Source organism: Amblyomma maculatum, chromosome 8, assembly GCF_055883805.1.
Source record: "Amblyomma maculatum isolate TAMU_Amacu chromosome 8, ASM5588380v1, whole genome shotgun sequence".
Taxonomy (NCBI): Eukaryota; Metazoa; Arthropoda; class Arachnida; order Ixodida; family Ixodidae; genus Amblyomma; species Amblyomma maculatum.
In genome coordinates, this window is record NC_139351.1 from 13,425,687 (window position 1) to 13,445,658 (window position 19,972).

At 50.0% G+C, this 19,972-nt stretch overlaps 1 protein-coding gene across 1 annotated transcript in view; it reads right to left on the minus strand.

Moving 5' to 3' along the window:
• LOC146180565 (protein O-linked-mannose beta-1,2-N-acetylglucosaminyltransferase 1-like) overlaps positions 1-19,972 on the minus strand; it is a 255,118-nt gene that overhangs the window by 49,020 nt on the left and 186,126 nt on the right. Inside the window, exon 4 of the mRNA XM_084576075.1 lies at positions 3,814-4,114. Within this exon, the coding sequence (XP_084432201.1) occupies positions 3,814-3,948 (135 nt within the window). The 5' untranslated portion in view covers positions 3,949-4,114. The remainder of the gene's footprint in view (positions 1-3,813; positions 4,115-19,972) is intronic.

The window sequence follows — 19,972 nt, forward strand, 5'->3', positions numbered from 1 at the left end:
GCTTTGCCGGTGGGGCGGAAGGGGCGACGGAACGCGCGTCGTAACCACACACGGCCGCTTCGGGTTTCGCGCTTTTCCAGAAAGGTCTAAGCCCCACGCTTGTCTGCACCCTCTTCTCATCTACCCTTCCCCTGTTCTCATCTTCCCTCTCTGCATCGTATGCGACCTTCGCCCTAACATAAAAAAAAAGAAAATAATGATGAAAAGAGCAATGAAAACTAACAGCGAAACTTCGCCCAATTGGAAAACAAAGTGTCACGTTACGCCTGTCTCACAGTGCCTCCTCGTTTTCCAACTCGGATAGAAAGCTTGCGCGTCACTTTTGTTTGCTTGATGAGAGAAAAAAAAAAGGGACGGCTAGCGCAGTCCCTCTCCCTATATTGGTTACACGTCAGCGGCGGCTGTGACGGACGCCCAGAAAGAGCTAATTAGTGCGCTAATGAATTGGGTTTTTCATTACCTGCCAGCGCGCGACAGCGTAAAATCCCCGTCCGAATCCTGCAATTAGAAGTGCGCGCTGAAAAGCGAACAGCGGCTTCTCTGCACGACAACTGTGAGTTGGCAGGGAGCAACCGATAGGAGATCTTTTCGAGGCTCCAACCGCGATGCAAGTTTTCGACGCGTCTGGTCAGAAGAAAAGTCCTAGTAACCAACCCCTCTTCTAATATTTCCCTAATCAAAGTCTGTCTACCTTACCATAATTTTGCAAAAGGTTGCTTGCAAACTTTCCTGCGTTCTTAGACTGAAGCATTTTTTTTTACAGCTTCTTCTACAAGACATAGATTTTCAACATTTGACTGAAATGCACGTCTCAGGGCCTTCTGCACTCCTTCACTTAACATTTGTTCATCTGTCGATTTACCACCATCGCATCAAAACAACCTAAGACTCACGCAAGCCTTCGTCTCCTACGCTGCTTCCTCAGCCAATAAGTACAACATATGTTTAGCCACTTGCCAAGTACCACCCGTGAGCACCAGGACATGTGATCTGTGGGCCTCGACAGGTCTGAGTTTTGCTCGACTCTGGCCGAAGTACGGAAACTGATGCGAAAGCTTCCGCTTTACGACATACCTCGTATCTTCCTCCTTCGGACCAGGCGTGTAAAAAAATGCCATTAATAAAATATACAATATCGTTATCAATCGTCCCATCTACGAAATCGTTTAGCGTGTCTTCTCGACGGGATGAACGCGCCAAGGCTTTACGCCAAAATGCGTTGCGTAACGACATTTCCCACACTCCCGTCAATTTTTTTTTTTTTTTTTTTCGCTGAATCTATATTTTCGACGCCACCAAACTGCCACGGGCAAAGGCAATTGGCGGTGCAATTACTTTGTCGCGCGGCGGCGATTTAAACGCGAATCCGCCGCTTGATAAGCGTGTTTCGTATTATTCGCTTTCACCCTCGCGCTGCTTGCGTTGTCGCCGCTTTCCAACGGCCGAAGAAATTAAACACACGGAAACCCGGCAGTGAGCGAGAATGTAAAAACAAAATGTGATCGAAAATATATATATATAAAATTTACCAGAAAAGCGGCTCCTCTTATTACACATACACGGGTCCGATGAGCATAGAATGAATTCAAGGGACTATATAGCTCGCAAAGGAAGGACAAGCAAAGAGCGCGATGGAAAGAGAAGAGAGGTCGGAGGAAGGACGCGAGGACAATTAGTGTTCCCCCGTGTCATCATCGACCTTCGCGAAAAAAAAAAAAAACGCGCTCAACACGGGTCCCTCAATCCAATCAGGGCGGATAAACGAGCCAGACCGCATCAAAGCGAGAGAGAGAGAGAGAGAGAGAAGGGGTCACGTGGCCTCGTACACATTTCGCTCGTTATTACATGCGCGCTTCTCTCATATGTGTCAGCTGCATTACTCTCTCTCTCACTCTCTCTGTGAGTTTTTTGCTTGACAGTTATTTTCTTTTTTTTTCTCGTTGTTTCTGCGGGTTCGCAAAGTGGGCCACCGTCGCAGTCAATATTGGGCCCTAATGAAGGACCGCGGCCGTGAATATTGCGCGGATATTGGGTTTTGCACTCACGGCCTCGAAAGTTTATACAGTGCATATTGTCAAAAAGAAACACGTGTTGCGCTACCCCCCCCCCCCCCCCCCCCTATAATGTTACCTAATGTTACGAGCGAATGGAGCATGCCTGTTCTCACACACACCTCGGACATTTAGGGCAGTTTGCGAATATCTGTTACTGCGTCGAAATTAAAATCTTCACGCACAACTGCATACCGTAAATTTTTGTGGCCAACAGTGCCTCCAAACAAATGTGATAGTACTGTTAGATGTCTTTTTTGAATGCACTCCAGCTGCTTACTGCAAGCGACTCTAAAAACGTTAGACGCCGCACGTAGACGAGTCAAGTGGCCTTCGCTCTTCGGCACTGCAGTTTCCGGGCGCGCCGCCTGGAATGGCGGCTCGGACTGTGACTTGGAGCATTCGGGAGCACACCAAGTGTCCACTGATCGGTTTCGTGAGTGTTCCGCATGAACTGAGAGTTCGGTCAGAACATTTCGGCTGGGCGCAGCAACAAGCAATGAAACGCCCACGAAACTGCAAAGAAACGTTGCATATTGCCAGGGAATGTTCTCTCGGGGGCTTTTACTATGCGAAGCGCCTTCGTACAAGTTCTGCCCCCTTCTAATTTTAGCCTGGCAATACAATCGGGGTGAAGCAGAGGAATATTGTACACAGGCTGATTTATGGGTCGGGTATGGAAGAGGCTTTCTTTTTTTTTCCTCGGGAATGGAAGAGGACGTCCCATGGCTATTATTCAGATTTCTTCAAAAAAAAAATAATAATAATAACTTTAAGCACTTTTTTATTTAGCCCACATCAGTCGCTAGCGATGTGCCCTTGAACTTTCTCCTAAAGCCTCCGTTCGACTACGCTGCCCGCTTCGCAGCCGCTCTAAGGCACAGCACAGCGAATTGCGATTACAGCTAAAAGTAGTGCACAACCTTCCATTCTAAAGTAGCAAGTCTTTCGGCAATAGTGCGAGACTTTTCGATTTTATCGTCATCTCGTCAATGACCACGAGTTCATCTTGCGTATGCCTCCAGTTATATGAACAGAATAAACTGGCAAAATATAATCCTGTCCCGCGCAAGCTGCGGCCACACTCATCCGCCCACCTAACCTTCTGCCGCCTCCTGTGATTAAATGCGCCCGGATCTCTACGGCCGAACACGAGCACAGAGCTTAACTGTGGCGCCCTTCCTGCCGTCGTGGCAGCGACTGTCCTCGCGAGTATACACCCTTGCAAACTGCGTCGAACGCAACAAGGCGCGCTAAACATGAACGGTCCTAGAACCGTGCTATCAAAAGACAGCGACAGCTAACAACCAATGTCATTTCTTTTGCGTTGTAAAAGTGTCTCCTCGCAGTGACGGAGCACCGGTGCTGTACAGAGGGCTTCGGCACCACTATTTGTATATTTGGCTATCAAATTTTCTACCATCACCTGTATGCCAGTTTCCTTTCGAAATGATGGCGCACTTTCGCACCGGGTCACTCGGCGTAGATTGTCTCAGCGGTTGTCTCAGCGTCCGCCTACATACATATAGAAGTACCGTGTAGACGTACACTGCATGTTAACAGGAGGCGCAAAACTAGACACTGTCTGGACTCAGCTACAGTAGACGTCATCGCCCCTCGGGTATAGACGCCCACCATGTGGGCCCAACTAGAAGTTGCGGACTTTGCTACGGACACCTCCTGGATCCAGCTATAAACAGCACCTGGGCGAGCTACACACACGTCGTGGATTGACCAGCACAGATGTGCCAGCAGCACTCACCTGGCATGTGCGGGCGAGGAACCGCCGGTGTCGCACGTGTCGCACGTAGAGGCCGGCTCGCAGCAGCGTGGCCCCGGCGAGCCCCGCGCCGCCGGGGCCCCCCGGCCCGGACGACGGGGCCAGCGTGGAGGTCATGGGGCGCCTGCTCAGGCAGCGGTCGTCGCCCGAGCGGGGGCGGCCCGGGGGCGGCACCCGACGTCGCCGCCGCTCGGCCGTCCCCGTGGCCGCTGGGCAGGCGCCATCCGACAACACGGCGCCGCGCACACCGATGGAGCTGAGAGGCGGCTACGGTTCACCTCAGCTGAAACGAGATAAAAAGAGAAAGTACGGGTCAACTTCCACGACGGCCGAGAGAAGAACGGCTGGCCTTGCTTACTCAGACGGGCTCTCTCAGTGCACCTTTTAAAAACGCACAAGAAAATCAACGAAGACACGCGGCGCTGTGCCACAACAGCGCTCAGGGTTCGAAATCTACCGGCAAAGAGACGAGCAGCGGTGTGCTGGCCGCCTCTGCAGAAAGCGAACTGCAACGCTGTCCGAGAGTGGCTACGGCAGCCCACCGGTCCTAGCCACAAAAAACCTGCGCTATACATACATTAAGCAAATAACGGCAGAAGCACGGTGTAAAAATGCGTGCAGAAGAAGCGCCATTCCGCCTGCATCGCCGAAGCACGGTCTTCTCCAGAAGCCAGAGAGCGGCTACCCGCAAGGCGTGCCGGACACGCTCTCCCCCCTTTTTCTGGCAGAGCGCAATACAAAGCGAGCTGCCGCCCGCGGCTTTCTCCCGCGGACTCCAACGACGAAGGCGGAGAGAGAAGGAGGTTGCCGCCGCTGCGCGCGGCGTTTTCCACCCTTCACGGCCACGCGCACAAAGAGAAGAAAGTGTTTGTGTTCAGGGGGCGAACGAGAGGAGATCCCTGCTCTTGCGCTGCCCACGAGCATCCCGGTGGAAAAGAGTGGCAGGGGACCGACGCTCGGTTGCGCCCGGTTTAGGCCCAGAATATGCTCGCACAACTGAGACCTGACCAGACCGCACGCGCTCTAGCTGGACCCACGGGCACTCTCCAAAGCTGGTTGGAGACAACAGCCCTTTTCCGCGCTCAGGGGTCACTTGGGCGCAGCACCCTCGCTAACTTTAATGATATAGTCGGACACAGCTAAAGAACAAGATCGGCCAATCAATGGTCGCCATGACGTTAGAAGTCTAGCATTGCACATGTCACTAGCAGGTGAAAAGCGACTGACAGCGCGACGTCATGGCAATTGATCGGGTTTGGAGGCTTCATTCTTCAGTGGTATCCGACGGCAGGCAATCTTAGAAGGATTGTCCCGAGAGACCTGCTATACTTCTACGTTGCCCATGACGAGACGGTATAGCGTTCGCGTCCGTCAAAATTTAACTGGATTTTACGTCGTATTACTACCATGGTCCGTCAACTAGTTATGGCCGCGGCCTGAAGGCGCGTGCCTTGCGCTTCCATTTCTCGGAGACGTAATCTTAACCAGCGGCGTAATATTGATCACAGATGAAATTGTCTGAGCGCTAAATTAGGTCAGAGGAAAAAGAAATCGTGAATGCGCTTTAATACATAATTAATTGCTCGCCTGTCCTAAGCAGACTGAAGTAATTAACAAAAACGCAACGTATGAGCGGCAATTGCGGATTAGCTGTTAGTTCATATTTCTTGCATGAGGGGCCATGCAGGCGGCAGCGAGGATTCGAATTTTCTGCGAAGCAAAGAATTAATAAATGCATACAAATGAACCGCGAAAGGAACTGCTCTCGTTAACAGAAGGCAATAAATCGAAGATAAGCCTTTAACAAATGCAGTCAAAGTACTTCACTGCAGCGCATTTGTTCACTAATCAATGAAAAAGAGGAGAAAAAAATCCACTTCGTGAATCCAATTCATATATCTGTGAGGTGCACAAGGGCAGGAGGGGGTACGAACAAAAAAAAATATATTTTTCTTTTGTTTAATTGGAATAAATCCCAGTTTTCTGTAGCGTCCAAATAAAGTATACGTGCAAAGGGCATAACTGTCACCAAGTAAGAAAGAAAAAAATAAATAAATGACTCCCCGCCTTGAGGACAGACAGCATTTTCCACAGTACCGTGTATGGAGCCACGTGCCGCACGAAAATGACGTGACAGAAGATTCCCCCCCCCCCCTTTTTTTGTTTTTTTGTTTTTCACCAAAGGTAGACTCTGTTGCGACGACGAAGGAACTTGAATCGATCAGGAAATGCCGTCGTCAAGATGAGTTCTTGTGGTTGGGAGAGATTTACAGTGCGAGGATTTCTGCGTAGAAGACAACTCCTCCTGGTACTTTATTGTTATTGATGCTTTTTTTTTTTTTTTTCAAAAAAAAAAAGGGGGGGGGGGGGCAGCGTGGTGTTGCCTCTAAGATCGTTAAACGAACGGCGGCTTCCATGCATGCTGTTCCCACGCAGGCGGTACTCAACCCGGCTCGCACAGCAGCGACCGCGATGTGACACGTAAAAAAAAATAATAATAATAAAAAAAATAGTCTCTTAGATGTCTCTTAAGAGGAGAATGGCGAAAGCCTACCCTTGCCATCCTATAATTTCCCTCGCATCATTAGCCTCTTGTCGGCATTCGCTGCAGTGCTAAATATAATTGCAATAGGTTTACAGGAAGGGAAAGGCGCAGTATGTATCGCACTTTCTCCAGCAAGTGTGAGTTTGGACGATACACCATTGCCTCTGTCGCGTGGCGTTCTTTGGCGCGCGTTCAAGTGTGGCATTGCAGATGGCAGGAACGTATCCCGCTTCGGCCAATCAGAAAGCCGCAAAAGCGGGATACACTTTGTCCACGACAGCAGGAGCCATTAGAGGTTTTCGTCTTAAAAAAATAAAAGCGCCTGTCCCTTTACAGACAGCGACTACAGGCTGACGGGCCCATATACCGGTAGATGCATGAGGAGCGCAGGAATTCCTATTCTTACAGGCCTGAAAAGAACAAGGAACGTTGGGCAAAAGAACACGTTAAATTTGGAAAACAATCCGCATTTTACTACAAACAAAGGCGTCGAATAAAAAATAAGGACACGCCAACGTCAGGCGGAACTTCGGAGGAAAATGAAACCGCCTTTCGCGGTTACCTTTATTCCGTTTATTAACCCTGATCACCTACGGGCAGATCGTAAAAAGAAGGGGCGCGGTCTGCAACTTTCCTCCTCCGCACGCTTCATCCTCCGCTTCATCAGTGCCCCGACCTTTGCGCCCGACGGTTGCGAAACGTCTTTTCGCTTGGCGCACTAAAAACGCGGAAAAGCGTGGGCAGGCGAAACGCGCGTGACGATGCGGAGAGGAAAGCTCCGGCAACAGCGACGGGCCAGGAAAAGCGGACCACACGTAGCACAGTCTTGAACCCACTGGCGTTCGAATAAGGCCTCGCAGGTTGCGTGGGATGAGGCGCTCGCTGAAGAGGGCTGAGGAACGCAGAGAGTGAGGAAACAGGATGCGAGACGCAATGGAAACTACGCCCGAGATGCGCTCTATACGCGAAACTCGCTGAGGCACTGAGGCCCCTTCCGAGGAGGCGGAATTAACACGCCATTATTTCCAAACAGCGGGGAGAAAGAGAAAGAAAAATAAAAATATATTCATAGGAAGAGATGGAGAACTGGCGCTTGGCGCAATCATAGTTCCATCTTTTTTTTTTCTCCTCCGCTAATTAAACAGCTTCTTCCTTTATTTCTTTTTCTCTGCACTGTGCTTCACGTTAGGGATTTAAAGAGAAAGAGAACATGAACAGACTTATTCTGCGTATAACTGAACAATTTTTATTTTTTCCTATATATATATATATATATATATATATATATATATATATATATATATATATATATATATATACATATATTAGAACGTACAGTCTTTGTCAAAAGTGTAAAGTCCGGGGGGTCTGCTTCTGAACCACGTTGTGCGGCTTGTAATGCATTTCCAGTGTTATGCTCTAAATCTCTTGTTGGTAAGAAGATTTTTTTGTGCCATCCCCTCAACCAATGGTAAGGGCTCCCGTTGATGCTAAATCAGAGCCACTACACTGCTCAGAAGTAGAGCCCCCGGGCTCTACACTTTTAACAAAGGCTGTACTCCCTTTCTTACACTATGGCCCTCCGAAGGCTATCTATATTTTAATAAATGAGCAGAATAAACAAATTATACATCAGAAAAAAAAAATCTTCAGTGTGTACTTGTTTTTCTATCTGCGTTGTTAATTCGAGCCTCTGCCGAAAAGTTGTCCGGTCGACGTAGCAGACAGTGCTGTATGGCAAAACGGCTTCCTAGACGTATAAATTCAAATTTTCCCAGTGTACTATACTGTTTCCCTTTTTACATTTAATGAAAGCTAGGGGACGCCAAATATGGCCGTAACCTCTTCATTCCACGAGACAGCTCCACAGTGCACTTGAACAAATTATTTCGCGGGGAGGGCGGGGTAAAGCTACCATTTCGTTAGCGCATCGCCGCCCCACGGCGTGCGAGCGAAGGTCACAAGGGGGGGGGGGGGGGGGGGGGGGGGGGGGGGCGACCTTTGGCGCAGGGGAAAGCAACGAAAAAGAAAAGAGACACTTGGCTCTCGCGGGATACAGCCGGTATAATATACCACAGGCCGACGCCCTACGATTAATGGTCCGTCGCGGACACAGAACGTGTGTCACACAAAGCCGGGTTGCGCAATATTACGCGACTCCTGCGGAAGGTGCCGAGGTGGTCGCGCGTGACGCCTCTACGGGGCAAAAGACCGGGACCGTTTGTCACACTGGCGACGGCACCCGAAACCCGTCCGTGACACCGGTGGATGTATCCGTTTTTTCACTTTCCGGCAACTGAAATCCTATAGCCGCTGACCGCGAGTTTCAGCCGACCGTGATCACTGCAACGTGACAACGAGGAAGGCGTATACGCGCGCTAAACTGGTTACGTTAGGTTTCAACGACCCATATGACAACGGAGTCTTACGGGTTCTCCCCCCACACGGGGCTAAAACTGCGCTCCTTCTGTGTTATCGGCATGCGATTATCCATCTTTGCAATTAAGAAGCCGGAGTCTTGCAACAACTTTAAAATGACCGGAGGGATCATCGCTACCTTATTCTAAAGAGCACCGCAGGCAACATCAAGAATGCAAAATTTAAATAAATTTTGAACTCTGCATCAACACACACAAACACAAAAAATAAATATTTATTTCCTTTAAAGTCTCAGTTATCTTTTGTCTTTCTGGCAATTGAATGTGTAGTTTAGAGCGAAAGTACTGAGAAGATTCAATCGTTGGTTAACAAACAAGGGGTCGTTTCGTCAAAGGGTATGAACCGTCAAGAGTGAACACTCGATCGGGGCCTTACTCGGCTGGTATCGGCAATCCACGCCTTCGCCAGGTGGCGTAGCGTAAAATAAATAAATAAATATATAAAAACAGCTTCCGAGATCATTTGGCAAAGGCGTGGCTATCTCTATGTAGGCTGCATGGTGTTGGTTCGGGTACACTTCGTCGTCACCTCCGCTAGGTGCGCCGAGAGTCGGCCGCGAAGGCCTCCGAAAGTGTCCTTTCTTATTACTGCATGTTACTCCGTTATAGTTTCGCACGACTGAAAAGCGCCAATCCCGGTGACCCTTACCCACGCGCACGCACACTTGTTTTCCTCTGCGAGGGCGGAACTGAGTGTGGCCAAAACGAAGGGTATATAAAACTATTTCAAAGGCCCCGAAACCAACAAACAACAACAACAACAAAATTAGAGCACTGCAGAATCTGCATTGGAGTAATGTGAAAGCACGGATGCTGCTGTTGGTTGCTTCTAGTTGCTTAATTCACTTCTTGTTTATCCATTTCAGTCTTTGGTACTTTCAAATTGCGCGCCAACCCCTTCCTATGCCCTTATTCGGCTCTCTACTTCCGGTTGCGTGGCGTCACCTTAATTGACTGATTTAATTAACTATTTTAGTATTTGATACATTCAAATGTGGCGCCAAGCCAATGACTAATAAGACCATTTGCGCCTTTACTTTTACATTTTTTGCCTCTAATTATTTGCCTATAATTAACTGAATGGTCTAATTATTGTTTCGGACACAACATTACGTCACCCTCTATCGATTAACACCAGTCATTAACCTCTACCACTTCTCAATTACAACTGCCGCGGACACGATTTTGCGGATACGTTCTGAGGACACGGTCTGCGGACAGAAATCTGTGAACATAGCGAAGTAATGTTTTCGAAAAAAAAAAAAAAAGGCGAAGCACTCCGCCGAGGTCGGCCGACCACAAGCGTGAGGAGATAGACACACGCCAGGGTAAAAGAGGCGCGAAAAACGCAGCCTCAGAACGGGTTCCCAGTAGCCAACGAGTCTACTTTGTACATCACACACGCCGCAAACGCGCTCCGCTCTTCACGCGCGCGCATGGTCTCTGCGCCGGCGGGCCAACGAATTCGTTCTTCCGCGGACAGCACTCTAAAGCCCCTCAATAAACTAAAAGTAGCGCCATCTCCTCTCTCCTCCTCCGGCGGCGCCGCTCCTCCTCTCGCATTTCGACTGTGGCTCCACCTACGGGGTGCGCGACTAGCGCGCGCTCTCCGGAGCAGGCGCCCTTCACAGCCGTCTCGATCAGCGCCGCGCGCGCGCCGATCGAGGCGGCCGTGCGCCGGGTCTCACCAGAGCCTTGCATTTTGTCGCAATGTGTTCTGGTTAAAATATTACTCACTGCTGAAACATAATTACCGAATGTTGACAGGGATTTCCCGCCGGACTAGTTTCAGCTGTGAGTGTCATACACCACATATACGCGATTTCGGCGTTGGTTCAACTTGCCGTCATCTCCGTGTGTCCGTAGTTCGTAACATTTGGCCACTCAGCGGCATGCTTTATAAAATTTGTAACTAGGCGGCGGACAGGAACAATTTTGGAACAGTCCGTGTATGGTTTCTTCGCAGCGTTGACTGGATTGCGAGCTGCCGGTAAACTAGAGAAGTATGGCAGCAGTTGTCTTCCATGTATTAGCTGCAGATCAAATTAACTATAGGCGGCGGAAGCTGCAGTCTGTGTGGAGTCTTTGCAGCTTTGATTGACTTGTGAGCTACCGGTAAACTTGGGGAGGGAGGTAGCAGTCATTGTTTTTTATATTTGGCGTTGAGACGGTGCCGTGTTCAGCTGCAATGGTGTGTCACCATACGTACACGATTTTGGCGTCGATTTAACTCGCCTTCACCTCCTTGAGTCCGTCAGGCGTTGACAAAAGTGCGCAACATGCTTGAAAAAAAATAAACTAGGCTGCGGAAGCTGCAGTCTGTGTGGTTTCTTTGCAGGTTGGACTGAATTGTAAGCTACCGTGAAACTTGAGAAGCGTGGTAGCAGTTTTTTTTCTATATTTTGCGTTGAAACGGTTCTGTTTTCAACTGTCAGTGCGTGACACCATTTGTACGCGATGTCTGCGTTGGTTGAACTCGCCTTCACCACCGTGCTTCTATCAACCGCCGGCCAAAGAGCGCAACATGCTCGAAAAAAAAAATTAAATAGCCAGCGGGAACGATTTAGTAGCAGTCCGCGTGGCAGCAAAACACACCGCGATATGTGCCGCGCGCGCGCCGCCCGCCCCGCTGGAAAGGAGGAAGCTGCACGCCCAGGAAAAAAAAAAGCGCGCGCGCGCACGTGACGGCGCTCGGCCAATGAGAGGGTCGAACGACGAAGGAGAGCGCAGGAGAGGAGGCGGGCGGCAAACTTCACATGTTGGCGCTACTTTTAGTTTATTGAGGGGCTTTACAGCACTCCTTTTGAAGGCGCCGCTGACGGCAGGAAAGCGCTCTATCCGGTGGAACTCCGCCCGAGGTAAAGGGTAAGGAAAACGGGCACACCGCGAAAACAGGGGGAATCCTTTTCAGGAGCCGGCGCTCGGAACGCTGCCACGCGTAGCGGGGAAAGCAAAAAGTCCAACCGAACTAAGGAGCTGTTACTGCCGGTGCCGACATAAAGGCAGTGGTGCACTGGTACTATAGCAGCCCGCAGCTGAGGCTGTCCAGCGCGTTACACGCAACACGCTTATCGCGTTATGGCCAGCGGTTGCGCGGAACCGTAGCCCACGGACACGACTCAGTAAGACGGCGTGGGACCACAGGCGAAGAATGGCTCCGGCCCCAACGCGATAACAGTGTATTAGCAGCAACCGAGGAAAACACTGAGCACGCACGCACGCACGCACGCACGCACGCACGCACGCACGCACGCACGCACGCACGTACGCACGCACGCACACACACACACACACACACACACACACACACACACACACACACACACACACACACACACACACACACACACACACACACACACACACACACACACACACACACACCCCTCAGCACGTACGCGTCCAGAGCGGAAAGTGACGCATTCGCTGTTTGTCGGCGCTCAGCCTAGCCGTGATCGGGACTTCTCTCGTGGCTGCCGTCTTGTGACTGGCTCGGCCCCTCGTAAGAACGGCGCCATTGTGGAAGCTGTCACCTTGCGTCTTCCCATGGCTGCCAGGAAAAGTCCCTGAAGCGAGGGCTCAGTTAGGTTTTCAAGTACGGTGTAGTAAGCAACGCTATGATAGCGGCCAGTTGGTCGGTCCGTGGTTGGTTCTCAGCGCGCTACGACACACTAACAGGTAAGCAAACGTGAAAACACTCGCGCTCTGTTCGTCCTGTCTGTTTTCACGTTTGTTCACCTGTTAGCGTGTCGTAGCGCGCTGAGAACCAACAACTACGGCGTAGTGACGAGATCAGATTCGTTCATCGCGACGAAGTGCGCGGCGACCTTCCATCCCAATTAACTAGGGAGCCTGCACAGAAAATCCAATTCGATAAGGGCCTCATGCAGACTCCCTAATCCCCAAAACCGAGTCTCTATACCTTGTGTCAAGTGCAGCCAGCGTTGCTATCGCTACCCTTACACGAATCCAGGAATCCAGGAACGAAATTCAACGTCCACAGGTGGACCTAATTCAGCGAACCAGCAAGGGCCAGCCACGAAGGAAGAATTTCGAGCAGAACTTAAGCCTCCTTACGTGCAGCAATGCAAAAACATTTCTTTCTGCATGGTATCTGGTCTGGTTGTGCGCCTCTGTCCTCACTTCTAACGCACTGGGTTGTACCAATTTCGTGCAGAACTTAAGCCTCCTTACGTGCAGCAATGCAAAAACATTTCTTTCTGCATGGTATCTGGTCTGGTTGTGCGCCTCTGTCCTCACTTCTAACGCACTGGGTTGTATCAACGCCTGGCGCACGTGCTCAGACATGTCTGGGCATGCAGTGGAGCCACCAAAACTGAGCTGTCATGACGTCAGAGACTGAAACTATATGGCTAATCGAATCACAACTATCCTGATTAATAATGAGTGATCGATTTCATTACTATCAATTTTTGGGTGATTGACAGGTGAGGACGTTATTTGGTCACACGAAGCATGAGGCAAGAAAGGCTTTCGCTTTAACCCATGTTCTCCGCCGTTGTCGGGGCGGAGTGCGGGGGCAAGGGGAGGGAGGGGAGGGGGGGGGGGGGGAGGACAGCATGCGACGACGATAGCTCTACTACCAGGCGACTGTCGGCGTCCACCCGACGTTTATCGTTTGAAAGCAGCGCAGTAAAACCTCCAAACGTGCAGCCGCACTACACAAAGCCGGCGATGACAGTGTCTTACCGTATTTTATTTTATCCACGAGCGCGGTGACACAATGGGATCGCGGGATTGGTGCACTTCGTTTATTCTGTCTTGTGACTGACTGCAATCCATACTCAGCAGCCATGAAGCTATGGCGTGCATATGAAGGACAATCTCCGGTTAATGCTGGATTTCTAGAAATCAAATTTTCATAGGACCCGTTTCCCCTTTTATTGCGATAGCAATACTGCGCCAGGTTTTGAGCCGTCGCGTGTTCCCGGCGGAGGCCACGCTTGACCTTGAACAGCCGAGGAGGAGGAGGAGAAGAAGAAGGACTGGTAACTTAGGCTCTCACGTCGTACTCTTAAAGGATGAGCTGAAGTGTCCCCAATAATGTAGCGCTTTACACTGATAGGGCGTGATAGGGGAATAATGTAGCAGGCAAAAGAAGCTTCCGCCGTTGCTATCTCAATTCAACTAAGGTTAACCAGAGCTAAAGCACGACTTTTTTTTTTTTTCATTTTTTTTTTTTATAAACTGACAACTCCCATCCGTAGTACTACTTACTACAGCGTTGTTCTCTTTTGAGGCAGTCCTCAGCGTACCTTGAAAGACAGACAGGCAGAAATGCGCTTACCGCTTCTCCCAGCCATTCCACGGCTGTGTACCATGCCGACCGAGAGGAGCGGCGAGGAGCAACACCGCGTATTGCAACGATACTGCCACACTCCAGTACAAAATGGTCCATTGTTTCTAGGCATCTACCGCACATATCATCTTCTTGATTAAACGTCCTTTTGTTGTTTCGCGTTCTACGACATCCTGAATTAGCTGCAGAGAAGGCCGCTACCTCTCGAGTTGTTACAGAACGTCTCTCCTTCCTAATATGTGAACAAGCACACAGAAACGAGCAGGCATAGGGCCCCCTGCCGGCGCCTCTCTGCCGGCGAACAACGCTATTTCGTCGCAGCTCGACCTTCTGAATATATGCAACGCATATATGGCAAATAACACACCACGCAGTCCAGTAGAAAAATGTTCAAGCGCGCACCTGTTCACCGCCGCCGCGTGTTTGGGGGAAAATTACTTCTCCGAGCGCCGCTATACAATCAGGCCTCCCAACAGCGGAGAGCAAGGAAAGGTCGACATTTTAATCTCTTGCGCCGAGAATATATATTATGCGAACACCAGTTGCGCCACACCGTTTTTCTTGGTCGCAAGAAAGCGGCGAGCAACTCTGGCTGTGTGCGTCCATGCGCGCAATGCGTAAGTAGCCGAGAAAACGGAGCGCTCAAAAATGACTCAAACACGGAGACGACTTCGTAAAGAGCTTCCAGATATATACTGTAACATTCCGGAGAAATTTAGGGCTTCTCTGAGATCTCGATTCGAGCGTTGATTTGCGGGGCAGTCAACAGTCCCGTTGCATATAGATATAACTGCATATACGTATATAGCACAACTGTAGTTTCCAGAGTTAATAGAGAGTTCAGTTCGGAGAACGCTCAGCGAGCAAGTACGGGAAGCCAGCTGAAAAATGGTTTCAAGGCGAGGAGAAGGCGTATAAACTTGTTTGGTTTGGTTCAGAGTTTAACGTCCAAAAGCGACTCGGGGTACGCTTTAGTGGAAGATTTTGAAATTTCTCCCCCATCAAAACGCGGCCGCCACGGCAGGGTTTAGAGCCGCGTCTTCGGGCTAGGCAGCTGAACGGTGGGACCACTGAATCGCCACTGCGCGGACAGACTTTACCGCGATAACGAGATTTAAAGGATCGCAAAGGAAAGATAAATAGCCCAGACGTTCCCTCACGTTAGGGGTACGCAACACATAATGGAGCATTAACTACACCCCGAAGCGCTTTCCTCCGCGAGTAGCAGCGAGGGCTGCTCACACCGCCTGCGCAAGAAACCACAAGAACGCAGTCACGGTCGGATGATACCGGCGAGCAAACACAAAGCGCATTCCTTTCCGGCGAAGGAAACCTCGGACAGCGCTGATACCCAAGAAGGGACGGAGGAGGGGAGGGAGCATCCACGGCTCTGCGAGAAAAGGCCCGGAACAACTTTTTTCGGGTGCGAAGCAAAGTCGTGTCTGCGCGGTTAGCCTCCACCGGCGCGGCGGTGTCGTTGGGCGAACGCGATAGCGACTCGCGATACGAGGGGGGCTCGCTATGTACTACGTCTGGCGGAAGACTGCGTTGGCGGCGGACGATTGTTACCTCCCCCACCGTCGCATTACCCCCGCATCGGCAACGTTCCTCAAGCCTAGGTCTTCTTGGACGGCGGGTCGTTTGCGCCGACTTCACACCGCATTACGCGCAGCCCCGATGCTCGCTATGTCATGGAACGAAGGGACAGGAAAGAAAAATGTTCATGGGTTCATCTCTGGCCGACCGGTGATGGTCGGACTGTGCCCCGGTGGGGGGTCGCGCGAGAGATACGATCGCAGGGTACGGTGCTGTCACTGGGGGGGCGGGAATGCTTGCCGTCGGATGTCACAAAAATGGTTGCCGCAAAAGCGAGCGCCGTAGCGCTGAACTTTCAATCCCCTTTAGTGCGTCACATTTTTACATTTACACCATATAGTATAAATGCGTGTCATCGAATTCATTCCACTTTAAAGCGCCACTCCGTGCGTCTTATTCCCCCGGGTTGCCACGTGCGCTAAGGGCAGCTAATTGATGCACATCACGTCCTACAGTTACACTACCGATATCGGCAAAGGCCTATACTAGTCCACGAGCTCCAGAAGAGACGGGGAAGATGGTGGAACCAATGACACGACTCTCACGGTACTTCTTGCACAACGTCTGAAGGCCTCTGTGGCAGTCTTCTTCGATCTTAGCTTATGTTCCGCGCACTGCACTCATTGTACCATGCTTGTCGTCTTCGTCGTTGTTTAGCCGCAGTGGTCAAAAAGCGTTCGAGCAATGCCAGAATACCGAATTCTTCGTCTCCATGCTTCTGGGGTTGGAGTGTTCATGGCTTCCGCTGCCTGTAGTTTTTCCAGTACAGCAGTCACCTTTGGACGGTGGTGTGGTGTGCCCCACGAAGGAGTGAACCACTGACTGCCCTGCACACATATAGACCATACCTGCACCTCGTGATTAAGTGCTGTCCCGTGCTCACTGGTACGCGCGCGCGTGTGTGTGTGTGTGTGTGTGTGTGTGTGTGTGTGTGTGTGTGTGTGTGTGTGTGTGTGTGTGTGTGTGTGTGTGTGTGTGTGTGTGTGTGTGTGTGTGTGTGTGTGTGTGTGTGTGTGTGTGTGTGTGTGTGTGTGTGTGTGCGCGTGCGTGCGTGCGTGCGTGCGTGCGTGCGTGCGTGCGTGCGTGCGTGCGTGCGTGTGTGCGTGTGTGTGTGTGTGTGTGTGTGTGTGTGTGTGTGTGTGTGTGTGTGTGTGTGTGTGTGTGTGTGTGTGTGTGTGTGTGTGTGTGTGTGTGTGTGTGTGTGTGTGTGTGTGTGTGTGTGCGCGCGCGCGCGCGTTCTGCGCCGAAAGGGGAGCTGTGGTAAGTATGAAACGCTTTCAGCTCCCGTTTCGGTCGGCGCAGAACACGCGATCTTAGCGCAGGGTGAACACGGAGGCGATTTTTTCTATGAAACTCAACCAACCACGGTACTGACGTGCCTGCCACCGTAGCAGCGCATGCGTCAACAATGACGTCTCTACAATGTGTGGCACTAATTTTACTGCGCATGCGCGAATCACCCAACTCTTCCGCGTGGCCGGATTACAATAATAATAATAATAATAATAATAATAATAATAATAATAATAATAATAATAATAATAATAATAATAATAATAATAATAATAATAATAATAATAATAATAATAATAAACTTTGAATGTGCACTGCATAGATTTGCATTGGAGAAATGCGAAGGCATGCGTTGGCTGCTCTTTGTGGCTGCTATAGAGTGTCATTACTAGACACTAGTCATGGTCACGTCTTTTACTTACACAAGTCACGAACTCCATAGTCATGCACATTGGACCTTCGATCTGACTGACTCATGATAAGTGACTATGACTCATGAGTCATGACTAAACTATAATGACTCACATGACATGACTAGGCATGACGTGGCATTTATATACCACTTGTCGCTACATACGTATTATTGACTACCAGTCTGGCCTTAGTGTGACATCATATCACACGTTACATTTTGCTTCCACGTCATGCGGACACGTTTTCGCAAACGTATAGCCAAGTAACGCTTTCGCCTTAAAATTAGGCGCGTCGCAGAATACCCACGTTCAGAGACTTTTTTGCAGCAACAGGTGCCTACTGTTACTGCGGCAGGTATCGGGCGCAGTAAACATTTAAACATTTCGTGCAGCGACTTCAGGGAACGGCATCTCGCAGTGACTGATCTTGCGTATTACCAGCAGTGCAATCGCCATCATTTTTTTTTTTCTCGTTTCCTTGCTTCCTTGCCAGGGAAAACATTTCCACCAGTGTAGCCCAATACTGAAGGCATTTACAGGGGTGCCTTCGCACCGTGCGCGTGACAATGGATACGGCATCGATATACCGATTACGTTGTAATATGCAAACAGCGCGGACTCCGAGTCTGGCATTTCATACATGAACTATACGCATATACGCAAATATAGCATCCAGGAGCACAGCAGTAAGCCAAATCAGAAAGTCAGAATAATGGTGGACCGAAGTTGTGCTCTACTCTACCGACGTCAAATTAAGGGGACCACCGCAACTGACTATAAATGAATACGCTTCGTGCGTGCATGTAGTCCCTCCCCGCAAATTCAAAATGGAACAGTGATTTCGTAGCGCGCACTAGCTACAAGGTATATAGCGCAAATGCACTTCACTGCCTCGCATGATCGCTCAGTCTGCTTTGCATAACGATCTCATTCAGGCGCCACTGTATCATGAACGCCAATCAGTTCTGCATATCTGTTTCCGATTGCGGCTTATGGTATCGAGCAATATTCGCATAAAGGAGGCGGCACGGAAGAGCGCACTCTAATAGCGGTGCTAATCGGGGGCACCATTCACCACAGGGCCTGCTGCCGCATGTATGGGCATGTGATAGGCCAGTGTGGACACTAATATATGCGCGCAGTAAAAGCGCGTTTTCTCAAAAGCATGTAACAACCCATGAGGGTTTTTCCCGGTCATGTCACGTGGCTCGTTACGCATCCTCGTATCTCTGAGAAGAAAAGGAACCTCCCCCCCCCCCCCCTCCCCCTCCCCTCTGCACCTTGCTCAGATTTTGACAAAGCCCGTTCACTTGCATACAGCGTGGCCACTACGCCCATACGTCCAGGCGACAGCGCTGCAAGAACACGTTGTTGAATTTATTATTATTATTATTATTATTATTATTATTATTATTATTATTATTATTATTATTATTATTATTATTATTATTATTATTATTATGTCCTGCAGTAAACGCTTCGTGCCTGAACCTGTGCCAACGGCTGGCGATGCAGCCCTTTTGTGCAGGCAAGCAGCAGCCGACACAGCGTGCATGGCGATGTCGACGTACATGCTTGGGAGCCAAGCATGTTTGGGAGCTAAGGACCAGTCAGGCTTGCCGCCTTTTGCCTTCTTCCCCTTTCTTATAGAAAGAAAGAAATAGACTCCAACTAAAATAAAAAAAAAAAAGTCCCCCCAGAGGTAAATGCAAAATTCACTACTCTAATTAGCGAATATCCGATACGCTCTTCTACCACTGCTTCTTCTCAGCGAGGTGATATAAAGCGTCGCACTTCAGCAGTCCGACTCGAGTTTCCGTTCCACTTGAGTTAGCTTCTCTAGAGAGGGCAAGATGGTCGCTTTCTTAACAACAAAAAGCAATGTGCGCAAAGGTCGAGGGATGGGCAAGCAGCGAGTGCGCAGCTAGCACTTCGACAAGATGACTTCCTTTAATGAATGTTGACGCCGCTCGTCGCCTAGGCTGATGTCTTACAATGCGGTTGGAGGAACTCCCGAGGGAATCCCATGGAGAAAACAAAACGAGGTATTTTTCAGTGTCCGCGGTACTGAACATATATGAAATCAAGTCCTTAAATGATAATTGGCTTCGGCAGCGCTTGAAGGACTTCCTTCTTTTAACGCGCATATCACCGGCCAGCACACCTGACTAACACGTTAATCGCCTAGTGATCCCGCATACGTGTTCAAGGGGATTCGAAATCATATATCTGCGTGTCCAAGGGACGGTCTCGGGAAGTTTTCAAAGCAACCCTGTGCCGAAAGGTATAGGGCGGCATTCTGAGCGCGTAAGAGGGGAAAAATGCAGACCGCGCGGCGGCGGCAACGACATGTAATTAACCCACAGGCAAGGTATACCACGGCCTTTACGAAGAATGCCCAGATGGAAGCCCGCACGCCAAGCTGAGCGCGTAGGCATATATATAGCTATACGGCTCCGCTTCTCCTGGTTTCGCGAAACACGGATGTTTACTAAAATCACACGACGCCAATTCCTGTCGATCCAACAGACACCCA